Below are 13,854 nucleotides of genomic sequence, written 5' to 3'. Positions count from 1 at the left end.
CAACCCAGCTATACATGTAGTTTAAAACTTTTAAGTCATTTTCCTGAGAACAACAGTTTATTTTCACTATTAGTTTATCATCTTAAGTCAAAAAGACCATTTTCCAAAGTAGACCAGAACATGTGGGAGAATAACCCCCCTTTATTTTTCTAGAGAAAAGTCCATAGCCACAATATTGTTTATTCTTTGAAAAATCAATCTCGAGTGTAGGCCTGGCATTTTCTTGCTGACAGATTTTCAACTAATAGTTCCATTTTCTTGGAACTATCACGCTATTCAGGTTGTCTACTATGTAGCAGTGAGCAGAGTTTCTGACTCATCTTGAGGAGGTGAATATACGAAAGCAAGTCAACATTACAAGAAAAGAAAATTGAGGAACAGAAATCTTTGTGAATATAGCTGCAAGCACATCCATTAAAAAAATCCAATGTGACAATATAAAAAGAATGACCCAGAAAGGCCAGCTGAGGGTTGTCTTAATAGAGCAAGGCTGTTCCAACATTCAAAGACTAATGAGTATATCTCACCTTATTAATATAACAAAACAGAAGAGCCTTGGGTCTCCAAATTACAAGATGCAAGAATAGAATTTGACAAGTTTAACCCTATTGCTGCTCAAAATTCTCAATAAACTTAAGAAACACCAATTTTCTTATCTCTGGTAAAAAAAAAAGATATACAAGCTGAAAAGTCAGACTGGAATGAAAGCTAAAGTGTCCTCTTTAGGAACTCAATAATATTTCTTTTTAATATGAGAATCATCATCAACAAAGGGATACAAGTACAATATACTGTAAAATTCTGGATGTAAAGTCATTACTCTCTTGTTTTCAGTTACCAATTACTAAATCAGTGGCTATGTGTAAGTAGTGAAGCATCATTTCACGTATATAATACTTCAGAATGATAACACACACCTTATTTTATACTGCCTTGTACATATGATTTATTAAACCACTCTTAAAAAATTGAGGAGCATATTTTGAGCCATTTTATGGTGTTTACTTCAACAATTAGAAAATAACGGCATTAAAAATAATTTTATAAAGTAAAAGAACTGGTAGATTTAAGTTGTCATTTTTCTAGGTACAAGACTTTTGAGACCTAAATCTTTTCTTCTTGATTCTAGAAGGAATCAGGTTCATTCTCACATTTAATGTTAAGAAACAAGAGTTTTGGTGCCAATTTTTCTCCTTTGTACATGGCCTAAATGTGTCTAAATGTAATGTTTCAAATGCTAGCTTTAGTCTTTTCATTAATATTCACAATAGAAATTTGTTCATATCTAATGGTGTGACTTTTTATTATCTGTATTTCCCCCCCCCCCTTTTTTTTCGTGGCTCTGTCATTTATATAGTATGTAGGTATCATTTGTTGTGGATGCAAGAAGTCTGTTTGGGACTGGGTAAACTTCTGAAGTGAAAGTTTAGAATTGTGGACACAGAGACAAGGATTTCAAGCAAATTGTTTAATTTTATAAGCTCCTGTAACAAATGATAAAGAATAAACTTCATAGCTCAGACCCACGTCATTTAATGTCCCTTGAGTTCCAGGGGCACAAAAATCTGTAATCAATTTCAGTAGCCTGAATTTAAGGCATCAGCAAGACTGGTTTCTGCTGGAGAGCCTATGGAAGAAATTTCCTTGTTTTTCCCAGCTTCTAAAGACACCTACATTTCTGGGTCATAATCCTTTCTGCGTTCAAAGTTAGCAGCACAAGTTATTGCTTCTATGATCCTGTTGCCTTTTTTAAAAGTTAAATCTCTGCAAAGCTTGCCGAAAACCACATGCAGAAAAGTAAGGGTTATTTTTTATTTATTTAGCTTTATTTTTTTAAATATATTTATTTATTAAAAATTTCCACCTCCTCCTCTTCTCCCATTTCCCTCCCACTCCCCCACTCCCCCTCCCTCTCCAGTCCTAAGAGAAGTCAGGGTGCTCTGCCCTATAGGAAGTCCAAGTCTCTCCCCACTCCATCCAGGTCTAGGAAGGTGTGCATCCAAACAGACTAGGCTACCAAAAAGCCAGTACATGCAGTAGAATCAAAACCCAGTGTCATTATCATTGGCTTCTCAGTAAGCCTTCATTGTCAGCCACAACCAGAGAGTCCAGTTTGATCACATGCTCATTCAGTCCCAGTCCTGCTGGCCTTTGTGAGCTCCCATTAGATCAGTACCACTGTCTCTGTGGGTGGACGCACCCCTTGCGATCCTGACTTCCTTGCTCATGTTCTCCCTTTTTCTGCTCTTCATCTGGACCTTGGGAGCTCAGTCCAGTGCTGCCCAATCATACTACAAAAGCATTTGTTCAACTATGTTCATAGCAGTACTATTTGTAATAGCCAGAACCTGGAAACAACGTAGGTGCCCCTCAATAAACAAATGAATAAAGAAGGTGTGGCACATATACACTTTAGAGTTCTACTCAGTGGTAAAAAACAATAACATCTTGAATTTTGCATGCAAATGGATGGAAATAGAAAACACTTTACTGAGTGAGATAAGCCAGACCCAAAAAGAGGAATATGGTATGTACTCACTCATAAGTGGATTCTAGCCATAAACAAAGAACATTGAGCCTATAGTTTGTGTTCCTAGAGAAACTAAATCAGAAGGTAAACCCAAAGAAAAACATATGTTTATCCTCCTGGATATTGGAAGTAGACAAGATCACCAGGAAAAAGTTGGGAGCATGGTGGTGGGGATAGGGTGGGGGGAAGGGGAGATGGGGAGAGAGAAGGGAGAAAGGGAGGATTGGGGATAACTTGGGGGAATAGGATGGTTGAGATGGAGGAAGGGTAGATATGAGAGCAGGGAAGAAGATATCTTAATTAAGGGAGCCATTTTAGGGTTGGCAAGAGACTTGGCTCTAGATGGGTTCCCCGGTGTCCAAGGAGATGTCCCCAGCTAGGTCCTTGGGCATCAGAGGAGAGGGTGCCTGAACTGGCCTTCTCCCATAGCCACACTGATGAATATCTTGCATATCAGCATAGAACCTTCATCCGGCTATGGATGAAAGATAGAGAAAAGTAAGACTTAATGAGAATTCTATAGTTAAGTCTTCTAGCAATATATTTTACTGTACATCGTAACATTTTCATAGCAAAAAAAGTCATTTCTCACCTTGTCTCCACCTTACAAAGCTAGTCATATTTATGACTTATTCAGATAATCTGAGGACACTGTTCTATCGAAAGACAAGTTTATAATATTAGAAACATCCACTTTGGGTAAAGAAACAGTCACAGGTTCCAGGCATTAGAAAGTAAGTATCAGGTGCTTTTAAAAGTAAGCGACATTTAAAGTTTCCTATTTCACTATAATTAGCTGAAGTTTAGTAGTCTTCTACTGAGGTCACATTATTTGCAATTACATCTTCCAGAAAATTGTTTCCTATGAATTAGCTAAGATTTTTTGCATTTTATCTGTAAAGAGGCTGTGTAGATTAGTTTTATGAACATCTAACTGTTAACTTACAAAGACTTTATATCCACTAATTTATTAATGGGATCTTGTTTATGAAGTTTGGAAAAAAATACATGAATATCCCATTGTAGTACCACTATCAGTGTTGGTACTAATTAACTAAGCATCTCTTGATCAAACTTTATTTTTATTAGAAAATAAAAGTATTTATTATTTGCAAGATATAAACTGAAGTCATGTTGTCTTTTTAGTCAGAACTTAGATCATAAAAATCACATCTTAGTGACCATTTTGCTATGAAGAAAATAAGGTTAATTGTTCTCTCACTTGACGTTGTGTTACTGTTTCCTGAGATTGATTGGTTTAGGGAATATTCAATCAGCATAGACATGCTTTACTTTTTTGATTTGCCCTTGAAGCAGAGCTGGTGTTTACTAAGAGGATTCAATATAGATTTTAACCTCAAGGGTTGAGAGAAAGAAAAGTAGTCAGAAAAAACTAAGGCACAGATAGAACACTGGCATGTCCTCCTCAAAGGAAAGAACCATGCATGCCATGCCTCCTTAATGCCATCTAATCCTGCTATGGAGCAGTCTTCATTCATTCTTTTGAAAAGGTAGCTCCGCTCCTTTCTTGACCCCTTCTCTCCTTTCCCTCATTCTCTCCTTTCTCCCCTTCTCCCATAATACGCTAAATAAACTCTATACTCAAACTCCCTCTCTGGTTGGCCACTGCCCCTCGTGAGACCACTGCCCCTTGTGGGACTGGTCCCCCATCACCATATGTTTGTAAACAGTAACACTCATGATAACAGATAAGTTCACATTGGGATTCTATAGATTACTTAAAATTAAATATTAGCTATTTTAAAATGTTGAGAACCCAACTATTGGAAATTTACTTTTGTTTACCTTTCTTTTTTTTCAGTCTTCTCTCTAAAACGCACACGCACACACAGAAGTATGCACACACATAGAAATTCACACAGACACATATAACACATATTGTTGTCTTCTTCCACTTTAACTGACTTAACAATATGAGATAACATAAACATAATAATTTGCTTATGTAATTTTGTTTTATCCCTGTAGGGACCTTTGGGAAGAGAATATATTTTCTCTACCTAGATGAGAAAGATTCCCCATTTTTATTTATTTCATTTTACAACAATTACTGCTGAATAGATATAATACTAACTGTGGAGTCAAATTTGAATTGGAGTATTTTCCTCGTGACACCCTATCAGTGTGCTCTTAAATAATTTAGCATCATAAACTCCTCATATATGAAGACAATGAGTAGAGTCAGTCCCCTAAGACTGCTCAGTGGAATGCAGGTGAAAACACATAAAATAAAGCTTGTTTATATGAGGAACTAATTTTAGAAACGATTGCTGGGTAACCTGATGAACTCTGTCCTGGTTAGATGTTTTTGTCAGTGTGAGATAAGCCACAAACATCTGAGAAGAGGGAACTTCAATTGAGAAAATGCCTCTATTATATTGGCCTATAGGCAAGTCTGTGGCTATTTTCTTGATTAATGAATGACTGATGTGAGTAGTATCGCATGTAGGGAGGTGGTCCTGGCTTGTATAAAAAACAGGCTGGCTAGCCCTGAAAAGCAAGGCAGTGAGTAGCTTTCCTCCATGCACTGTGCTTCAGGTTCTCCCTCCAGTTGCTGCCTGGAGCTCCTGCCTGACTTCCCTTCATGATGGACTGTGATAAAATAAACCGTTTCCTTCCCAAATTACTTTTGGTCATGGTGTTTAGCGCATCAATCAAACCTTAATGTCCTTCTTGAACTCGGGGATTCTTATGATGTATAAAAATTCTTTGAGATCACATAACATTTCATGTACTACATTAGCAGCTTCAGAGGCAAAAAAGGAAGGCATTTGCCCACTGGGAGTTTAGAATTTGAAGATAATGAAATGCAGCAAAGAGTCATATGTAATAGAGGTGCAGATGGAAACACCGGATGATAAAATCTAAAGGTTCCTTGTAATTGGTGGAGCTTGAACTGAGTTTTGAGTTTGGGAACAATATAATCCGCATAGATGGGACAAGTACCAAAAAGAAAAAATACTTTTCAAAACTATGTCTGAGGAGTCACTGTTAAGTGACCTCTTGACAAGCATGAATAAAGTTTAAAGACTGAAAAGTAGATCAGGATCTATGCTTCTTGCATAGAAAAAAACAATTTACAGTTTCTTTCCTAGCTAATTATGCTACACAGGGCACAAACACTAAACATACAACCTTTGCTACATCTTCCTCATCACCACAATAATAAGAAGGAAATTAATGTCTCTAGATCTTTCCTTTAAAAGTCACCTATTTTCCAAAGTACCCACACTGCTAAATAATTCATGTATGGAACTTTTTCTTAACCTTATCAAAAGGTACAACTTTAGCATATATGTATTTATGCTATAGAGGAAATTCTATGATATGTAACTATCGGATGTTCTAAAAAGATAATAAATAAATTCCCAGTGATTTGCAGAGTATATTGAAGTCAGGACCATCCTCCATAAAAATAACTTACTCAGAGCTCAAAGAAGCACATGATTTTCCAAAAATAGAGTAGATGAAAACAAATTGATCTGCATTTACAAACCTACATTCTTCATAAAGGTTGGTTGTTTGAATCCACTGGATAATAACACATGCAGTTTATCATCAATTTTTTCAAATTAAAAATTGCTTCCAAGTACACTAACATCAAAATGTACTTTTAACACACAAATTAAAAGGTGTTAAATAAGCTTCTAGATAGATAGACAGACAGACAGACAGACAGACAGATAGATAGATAGATAGATAGAACAAAGATTCAACCTTTGGGTAACTGTAAATAACCAATCCATTGTTAACACACATTTAAGTGCCTCTAAAGTCAATTGAAATATATATCCTAGAATATTGAACAATTGGAATCCTGTATCTTCCAAAATAACCACATTTAAAATGCATTTATAATTAAATACATAAATATGTATTAGGGTCTTTTCATTTTAGCAGAAATAAATCACATAATTTCATGGTTTTATGTTACTCACTTGCTATTATTCAGATACATATCAGACTTCCAATGAATCTATGTAGCTATCCGATGGTACAAGGATGAGAGACTCTGGTGTAGCTATGGAGGGAAGGAAAGCAATGTGTTCTGGGCCTTATTAATATGGAACACACTTAGCTACCCACATAAGCTCATGTATTTGAACAGCTAGTCCCCAATTGGTGGCACACTTCAGGAGGTAGTGCCTTGCTGAGGAATGTATAAGCATCACTGGGGACAGGTGTTGAGGGTTTAATCTATCCCGACTTCCTATTCCTTCTACTTCCAATTTGCGGAGGAAAAGGCAACTAGCCACTTTCCTGTTCCTGCAGCCTGTTGTCAGGCTTTCCCCACTATGATGGACTCTGTCCCTTTAGAAGCACAATCAAAAGTGAATTCTTCCTTTTGTAAATTCATTGTTTATGGTACTTTATTGTAGCAACAGCAAAGAACAGATATTACACAGCAAGATTTCATGAAGATTAAATAAAAGCATAAGCCTTCCTTCCCTTTCAGCCGAAGTGAGCATAATGTCTTACTTCATTCTCGCAGTGCGTGTGTTTTCTATACTGGGGCAGAAGCTATTGTAACTCTTCAGGTTCTCCATCACCTATATTTATGCTGAGATTTTAGCTCCTGAAAACCCCCTTAGGGCCAATCTGCAGGAGACATGATTGTAATGTGATTGCTCTCCAGGAACAGGGAGACTCTACAATTGGACTAGTGTCCTGTCTGCTCTAATAACTCATACTAAGAACAGTTTTCCAACAATTCCGACATTACTAAGAATCTGGCTTGTATTTTACCCAAAGGAGAGCTTTGAAACCTTGCAGAATATATTTAGTACTGAAGACCATTTCTCCTTGCTAGCTGTTTAATTATATCAGAGATTTCTAAAGAATGTGATTATGCATGTATTTTTAATGAAAATTTAAAATGTGTCTGGATATGCTGAAGTATGTAAGAATATCTTTGTTGTTTCTTTGGTGATTTTTCAAAAATTTTAATTAAGCTTCCAAAGCAAAACAATTTATTGCCTTTGCTCTTGTTTGCCTACCAAAACTGGTAAGACTCTGTGGGTGAAGATGCTACACATATTTGACACAGGACGTAAAGAAATCAAATGGGTTAGATTGTCTAGTACCAGAAGGTCTTGTTTAGAATGCTGGTAGGTGGGGGTAGTCATTAACACTCAGCTATGAACCCTAAGAACTACATCCAGGATATGTCCGCTGTTGGGGACAACAGTGGCATGGATGTTCTGGGAATAATCAAGTACTTTCTCATTGGATTTAAGGTCTACTCCATGTGAGGAAATCCATAAAAATATGACTGAGAATCTATGGCTAAGGGGTTTGGAGTTCCTGGGTGTAAACCCACTACTGTTACTCGGCAGATAGGGCATAATATCAGAATGCCTTCTAAATTCATAACACTGGACCTACAGACGAGTGTGAACTTTATACTAATCAGAGAAATTTTATATGAGTGGACAGTGACTAATGCAGGAAGTCACAACTGACAAAGTTCAGAAAAAGCTCTCTGTGGATACACAGGGACAAGCTGGACACCTGTATCTCATTCGTTTCCCAAGATCCAGGGATCAGGGATCAGAAAGATTGTAAAAACCACAAGTCAGGGAAGACTGTAGTGAAGCAGTCTCTTCTTGACATGACAGGACTAATATGATCATACTCATGAGGACATGACATCCATGATTGTCTGCACAAGATCAAGCCAGTTAATATTATAACATGGAATAGAAAGAGGCTTCAAATACCCACAACTAAGTGAGAAACCTAGACAGTTGACTTCTGGCACAAAAGGAGTCAGTTTTCTTTAAAAATGTAGTCCCCGATTTATGATGCCTCAGTGAATATCCCCATACCCTCGAGTATATGACCATCACAAATTATACTCACTGGGAATAAAAAACAGCACCAAGTTGGGATTTGGGGAAGTAGAGTGGATCTGAGAGGAATTAGGTAGATGAGCAGTCAGTGGATATTATCAAGATGTATTATGTAGGTTAGATTTTGCCACTGAGCCATCAGAAAAGGGAATCTCATTTGAGGAACTGCCTCATCAAATTGGCCAGTGGATATGTCAATGGGGCATTTTGTTAATTAGTAATTTATGTGAGAGGGGCAAATCCCTCTTGGATAATACTTTCCTGGGCAATTGCACCTAAGCTATAGAAAAAATTAATAGACTAGGGAAAGCAAGTTGATGACCAATGCTCTTCTTTGTTTTCTGCATCAAACTCCCACCTTGAGCATTTGCCTTGCTTATTCAACAATGGATTATAACCTGTAAATCAAATAAACCCTTCCCTCCCCAAGTTAATCACTGCTTTTTATAGAACCTCAGTCAAGCTAAGACATATATAGTAATAAATTCATAAAGAATTAGTAAAAGTACTATATAGTCTTTTTTGGTTTTATAGGAGAGGATTTCTCTGTGTATCTCTGGCTTTCCTGGATCTCACTTTATAGACGAGGCTGTCCTCCAACTCATGGAGATCCACCTGCCTCTGCCTCCCTGAGTGTTGGGATTAAAGGTGTGCACCACCACCTACCACCAACCAATTTATATTATTTAATTTTACTTAATTAGTTTGTTCTTCGACCTTCATATCTTGATTCCCCTGTGAATTTTGTGTATTAAAATTTGCAGTTCATAAATGAAAAAAATATTGTTTAAATAAAGATAGATAGATAGATGATAGATAGATAGATAGATAGATAGATAGATAGATAGATAGATAGATAGATAGATAGATAGATAGATAGATGATAGATAGATGATAGATAGATAGATAGATAGATAGATAGATAGATAGATAGATAGATAGATAGAGAGATAGAGAAATGTATACTCCAGTGTCCCAGCCAAACCTGGTCTTCTATATGCATTTGCTGATCATCATACTGAAAACCTTCTCATGTTTATGGCATGCCCCAACTTCCCTGTCACCTTACCTGTTTCTGATTGCAAGGAAATGCTTTGAGATTTTTTTCCAATTTCATACAAAAGCAAATGTAGATTTTTTTTTGTGTATAATCTTTATTGTGTTGAGATGTGTTCCTTCAATGCAGAGTTTCATTTGGACCCTTAATATGAAGAGATATTGAGTAGTGGTTATTCTATATGTGAAAAATAGATAATATCCTGGAGTAAAAATTGCTATTCCAATTTTCTATCTTGTGTATTTTATAACATAATATTCAATATCTGAGTAATAAGAATGTATCTGTATAAAGATTAAAGTGGTAGAAATTGTAACATTTGAACACATTTTATACTTTTGATGCTTGTTTGCATATTTTATTAGTAGTAGAATACTTTTACTGAACTTTTTTCTGTGGAGACATTCTTCCACAAAGTGTTTGTCTGTCTCACAGTTCTTTTGTTGTTCTCACTTCTAAGTACATTTTCATTTTCCATGGATTTCTGTAATTCCTGTGATAACTGCCATTTCAGATTGTTAAGCACCTCCCCAAGTTCTAGTGCACAATTTCATATTTCTTTGCTATAGAACTCTTTGATATTAAGGCCATATTATCCATATTTGTAACTGAATAATAAAATGAAACACACTGAATTTAAGGAACTTCTTTCTGTGTCTGTACAATTGTTTACTGACAAAGAAGTAATTTAAATCCAAATCTCTTTGGTTTCTAAGAAAAAACATCTACACACTCTCCTAATAGCTTGCAGTGATTATTTTGATTTGAATAAGTTTTACTGTAGCCACATTTTACCACGTAAGAAATTTGTTATGGGACATGACAAACACGGTATGTTTTCCTTATTAGAAATCATGCTTTGTATGCCACAGGGAATTTTTGACATCTGTAATGCTTTCAAACTTTAGCTCATTCCTTATCCAAAGTTCTAACAGATCTTCAGAACAAAACATATGTAATACTCATTTCAAAACAAAGTATAAAGTTTACCTTTGAACCTAGATACTTGCAGATGTTGTACTCTGTGAAGTACAAATGTGTTTAGAACTATTAAATCTCCAGAAAATTCTGTAATTCTGCAATCCCATGACAACTACTTCACTACAGCTGTATGTCAGAACTCACTACATGGAAAATAATGCTAAAGGAAACTTCACACTGGTTCACTCTCATAGCCAACTTGCAATTATGTCAATGTGTGGTGCATATTTTTAAACTCTTTCTCCAGTTCCTGGTGAAAGAGCACCTTATTTCCTGAGGTAGGGCTGATGCTATAAACTCCTTCACCCCAGTACGATATCCTTTCCAGCAGTATTTTCTCATCAGAAATAGAAATAAGCACCAAAATAAATCTGTAATAAAACTTGAAATCTGGAGTAAAGCAGCTCCAGCAGCTCTATTATTATCATTGTCGTTGTTGTTATTCAAGATCGTTTTGTCTATGATGTGTCTTTGTGATTCCAAATGAAATTGAATATCATGCTTTTCAATTTCTGTAACAATTATATTGGGAGAGTGATGGGGTTCAGACCGAATCTGCAGATTTGTATTTGTCTGCTTGTTTGTGCGTTAGTTTGTTTTGTTTTTCAAGACAGGGTTTCTCTGTGTAGCTTTGGAGTCTGTCCTGGAACTTGCTTTGTAGACCAGGCTGGCTTCGAACACAAAGACATCTGCCTGCCTCTGCCTCCGGGATGCTAGGATTAAAGGCGCATGCCACCACCACTCTGTCGGATTGTTTTTGTAGGACAAGCACTTTCATATATGAATCCTACCAATCCATGATCATGGGAGGAGTTTCTATCTTTTGATATTTTCTTTAGTCTCTTTCCTTGTTGTTTTAAAATTTCCATTATGCAAGTCTTTCATTTCCTTAGACACTTTTTTTAAACTATCAGTGGTAGTGTTTGTGGTAGTTTGAATCAGAATAGCCCTATAGATTCATATATTTGAATGTTTGGTCCCCAGCTATGAAGCAATTTAGGAAGGATTAGGAGATAGGAGCTGGTTGGAAAAGGTTTGTTGCTGGGGATAAGCTTCGATACTCCAAAAGAAAGTGCTACTCCCAGCTAACTCTCTCTGCTAGCAGTGGTTATGTCAAAATATGAGCTTCAGTTACTGCTCCAGTGCCATGCCTGTCTTCCGGCTATCATGTCCCCACCATGATAAGTCGTGAACTTACTCCTGAAACCATAAGCCTCTGAAAACTCTTTCTTCTATAAGTTGCTTTGGTCAAGATGTCTCCACAGCAAAAGAAATATAAATAAGCCAGTATTGTTTCTCTGATTTCTTTCTTGATATATTACCAGTGTACTGAAACTATATATATATATATATATATATATATATATATATATATATATTCCTCATCTTGTTCTTTTGTTGAGTGTGTTTATCAACTATAGAAGCTTTATGGTGCCAGATTAATGATGTTTAACGTATAGAACCATGCTATCTGCAAATTAGACTACTTTGACTTCTCGCTCTCATATTATTCTCCTTTATAGCCTTCACTTGTCATATTTTTCCAGCTAAGACTTGACTTTACTGACTATAAACGAATACACTTGAAATTCTTTGTGTCTGATTTTTTAAAATGATTTGAGTTTTTCACTTTTTAAATCTTAAAAGAAGTTTTCAGTTGGCTGATTACACTTAACAAGATTAAGGCCATTAAGTTTCAAGTAGTAATGTTGTAGTGGTAAATTCACTTCTAATTTCTATGATTGCAGAAAATAAGAATTTTCTTACTCCTCAAAATTCTTTTAATATGGCAGTTTGAAAATGTAGAAGATTCTTACGACACTGAAGCATCTGTGTGGTATTATAAGCATCTGTGTGGGTTTATAATGATAAGCACATGCCCCTATAAATTTGTTTCAGTTCAAATAAGGTATACCACCAAAAGTGACCATAATATAAAATATTGACTGAAGATTGTTATTATCAGGTCCATGTAGCAAATATGCCACTCTGATAGATGTTGATAATGAGAGAGGATGTGCATATGAGGAGGGGCAGAGTGCATTATGGGAAGTCAATATCAATCTTGCTAAATACATTCTGAAGTTCATATTACTCTGAAACAATTGATTGCTAAAAATTCGTTTCTTGGCAAAAGAAATACATATGTGTGTGTGTGTGTGTGTGTGCGTACTTTACAAAATGCAATGATAGTAACATAAATTCATAGTTAAAGATAAGTGATTATTACTTCCAATATTTATTTATTTTTATTTTTTTGAATTTTCGAGACAGGGTTTCTCTGTAGCTTTTTTTTTTTTGATTCCTGTCCTGGAACTAGCTCTTCTAGACCAGGCTGGCCTCGAACTCACAGAGATCTGCCTGCCTCTGCCTCCCGAGTGCTGGGATTAAAGGCGTGCACCACCACCATTCAGCTTACTTCCAATATTTAAATCTTAAACTCATAATTGAAACATTATAAAGAAATTTGGGGGTTTAGAGAGATGGATCAGCAACTAATAAAAAAACTTACTGATCTTGCAAAGAACTTGATTTCTCTTTCTAGCACGCATTTCAGGTATCTATAACTCCCCCTCCAGCTTCAGGATACAATAACCTTTTCTAACCTTTGAAGTCACCTATACACACATGGTGCACATCCATACATTCAAATCACATACACATACAAATAAAATAAATAAGACAAAAATGTTTGAGATATGTAGATCTAAGCATTTACATTAAAATCTGATGCCCAAACTTAGTTTAATAATTGGAAGACATGTTTGTCTGTCTTTTTACAGAATTCCACCCTATGACAGTTTGGTGGACAAATGTGTTAAAATTTTGTTTTCACCTACTAAACACCCTCAATAAGTGGCACTAACTCAAGAGAATGTTCTTGAGTTCATGTTCAACAAACGAGACTTTGGATGCTAACTGGAAATTCATTTGTAATTGAATACACGGGAGCAATGAAGATGAAGAATGGGTTTGTAGTGGTAGATGTTTTGTTTCTTCAGAGTTTCACTCTGCAACTCAGGCTATATGTAATTTCCTGTTTAGATAAGCCTGGCCTTGAACTCACATATTCCTCTTGCCTCAGCTTCCCAAGTGGTGGAATTACAAACACAAAAACTCTGGCAGTTCTCTTTAATGACATCTACCTGTCCACGTAAATGCTGAAGGAGGACAGCCTACCATCACTGATGTACTTCCAAGCATAAAAATTTCACACTGCTGTTACTATATGGTGGTCTACTTCAAATTAATAGCTACACATGTATCAATATCATTTAAAATTAAATCTATTTGTAATTCAAAAAAAAGAGCCTTTATTTTTTCCAAAATTAATCATTTAATAAATACTTTGGTATCAATAGACTGATACTTATCTAACAATTAACTAGGTCAGCCTTGTTCTGTTTAACTGA

The 13,854-nt window shown here is 35.9% G+C and overlaps 1 protein-coding gene across 1 annotated transcript in view; it reads left to right on the top strand.

The window, feature by feature from the left end:
- Window positions 1–7,689: 7,689 nt before the first annotated feature.
- The window catches only part of LOC142857050 (annexin A10), a 45,891-nt gene continuing 39,726 nt past the window's right edge, over window positions 7,690–13,854 (top strand). The window contains exon 1 of the mRNA XM_075984658.1: window positions 7,690–7,799. Within this exon, the coding sequence (XP_075840773.1) occupies window positions 7,690–7,799 (110 nt within the window). The remainder of the gene's footprint in view (window positions 7,800–13,854) is intronic.

Source organism: Microtus pennsylvanicus, chromosome 9 (genome assembly GCF_037038515.1).
Source record: "Microtus pennsylvanicus isolate mMicPen1 chromosome 9, mMicPen1.hap1, whole genome shotgun sequence".
Classification (NCBI taxonomy): Eukaryota; Metazoa; Chordata; class Mammalia; order Rodentia; family Cricetidae; genus Microtus; species Microtus pennsylvanicus.
Note: the sequence above shows the minus strand (reverse complement) of the source record. Positions and strands in the feature narration are given on the sequence as shown.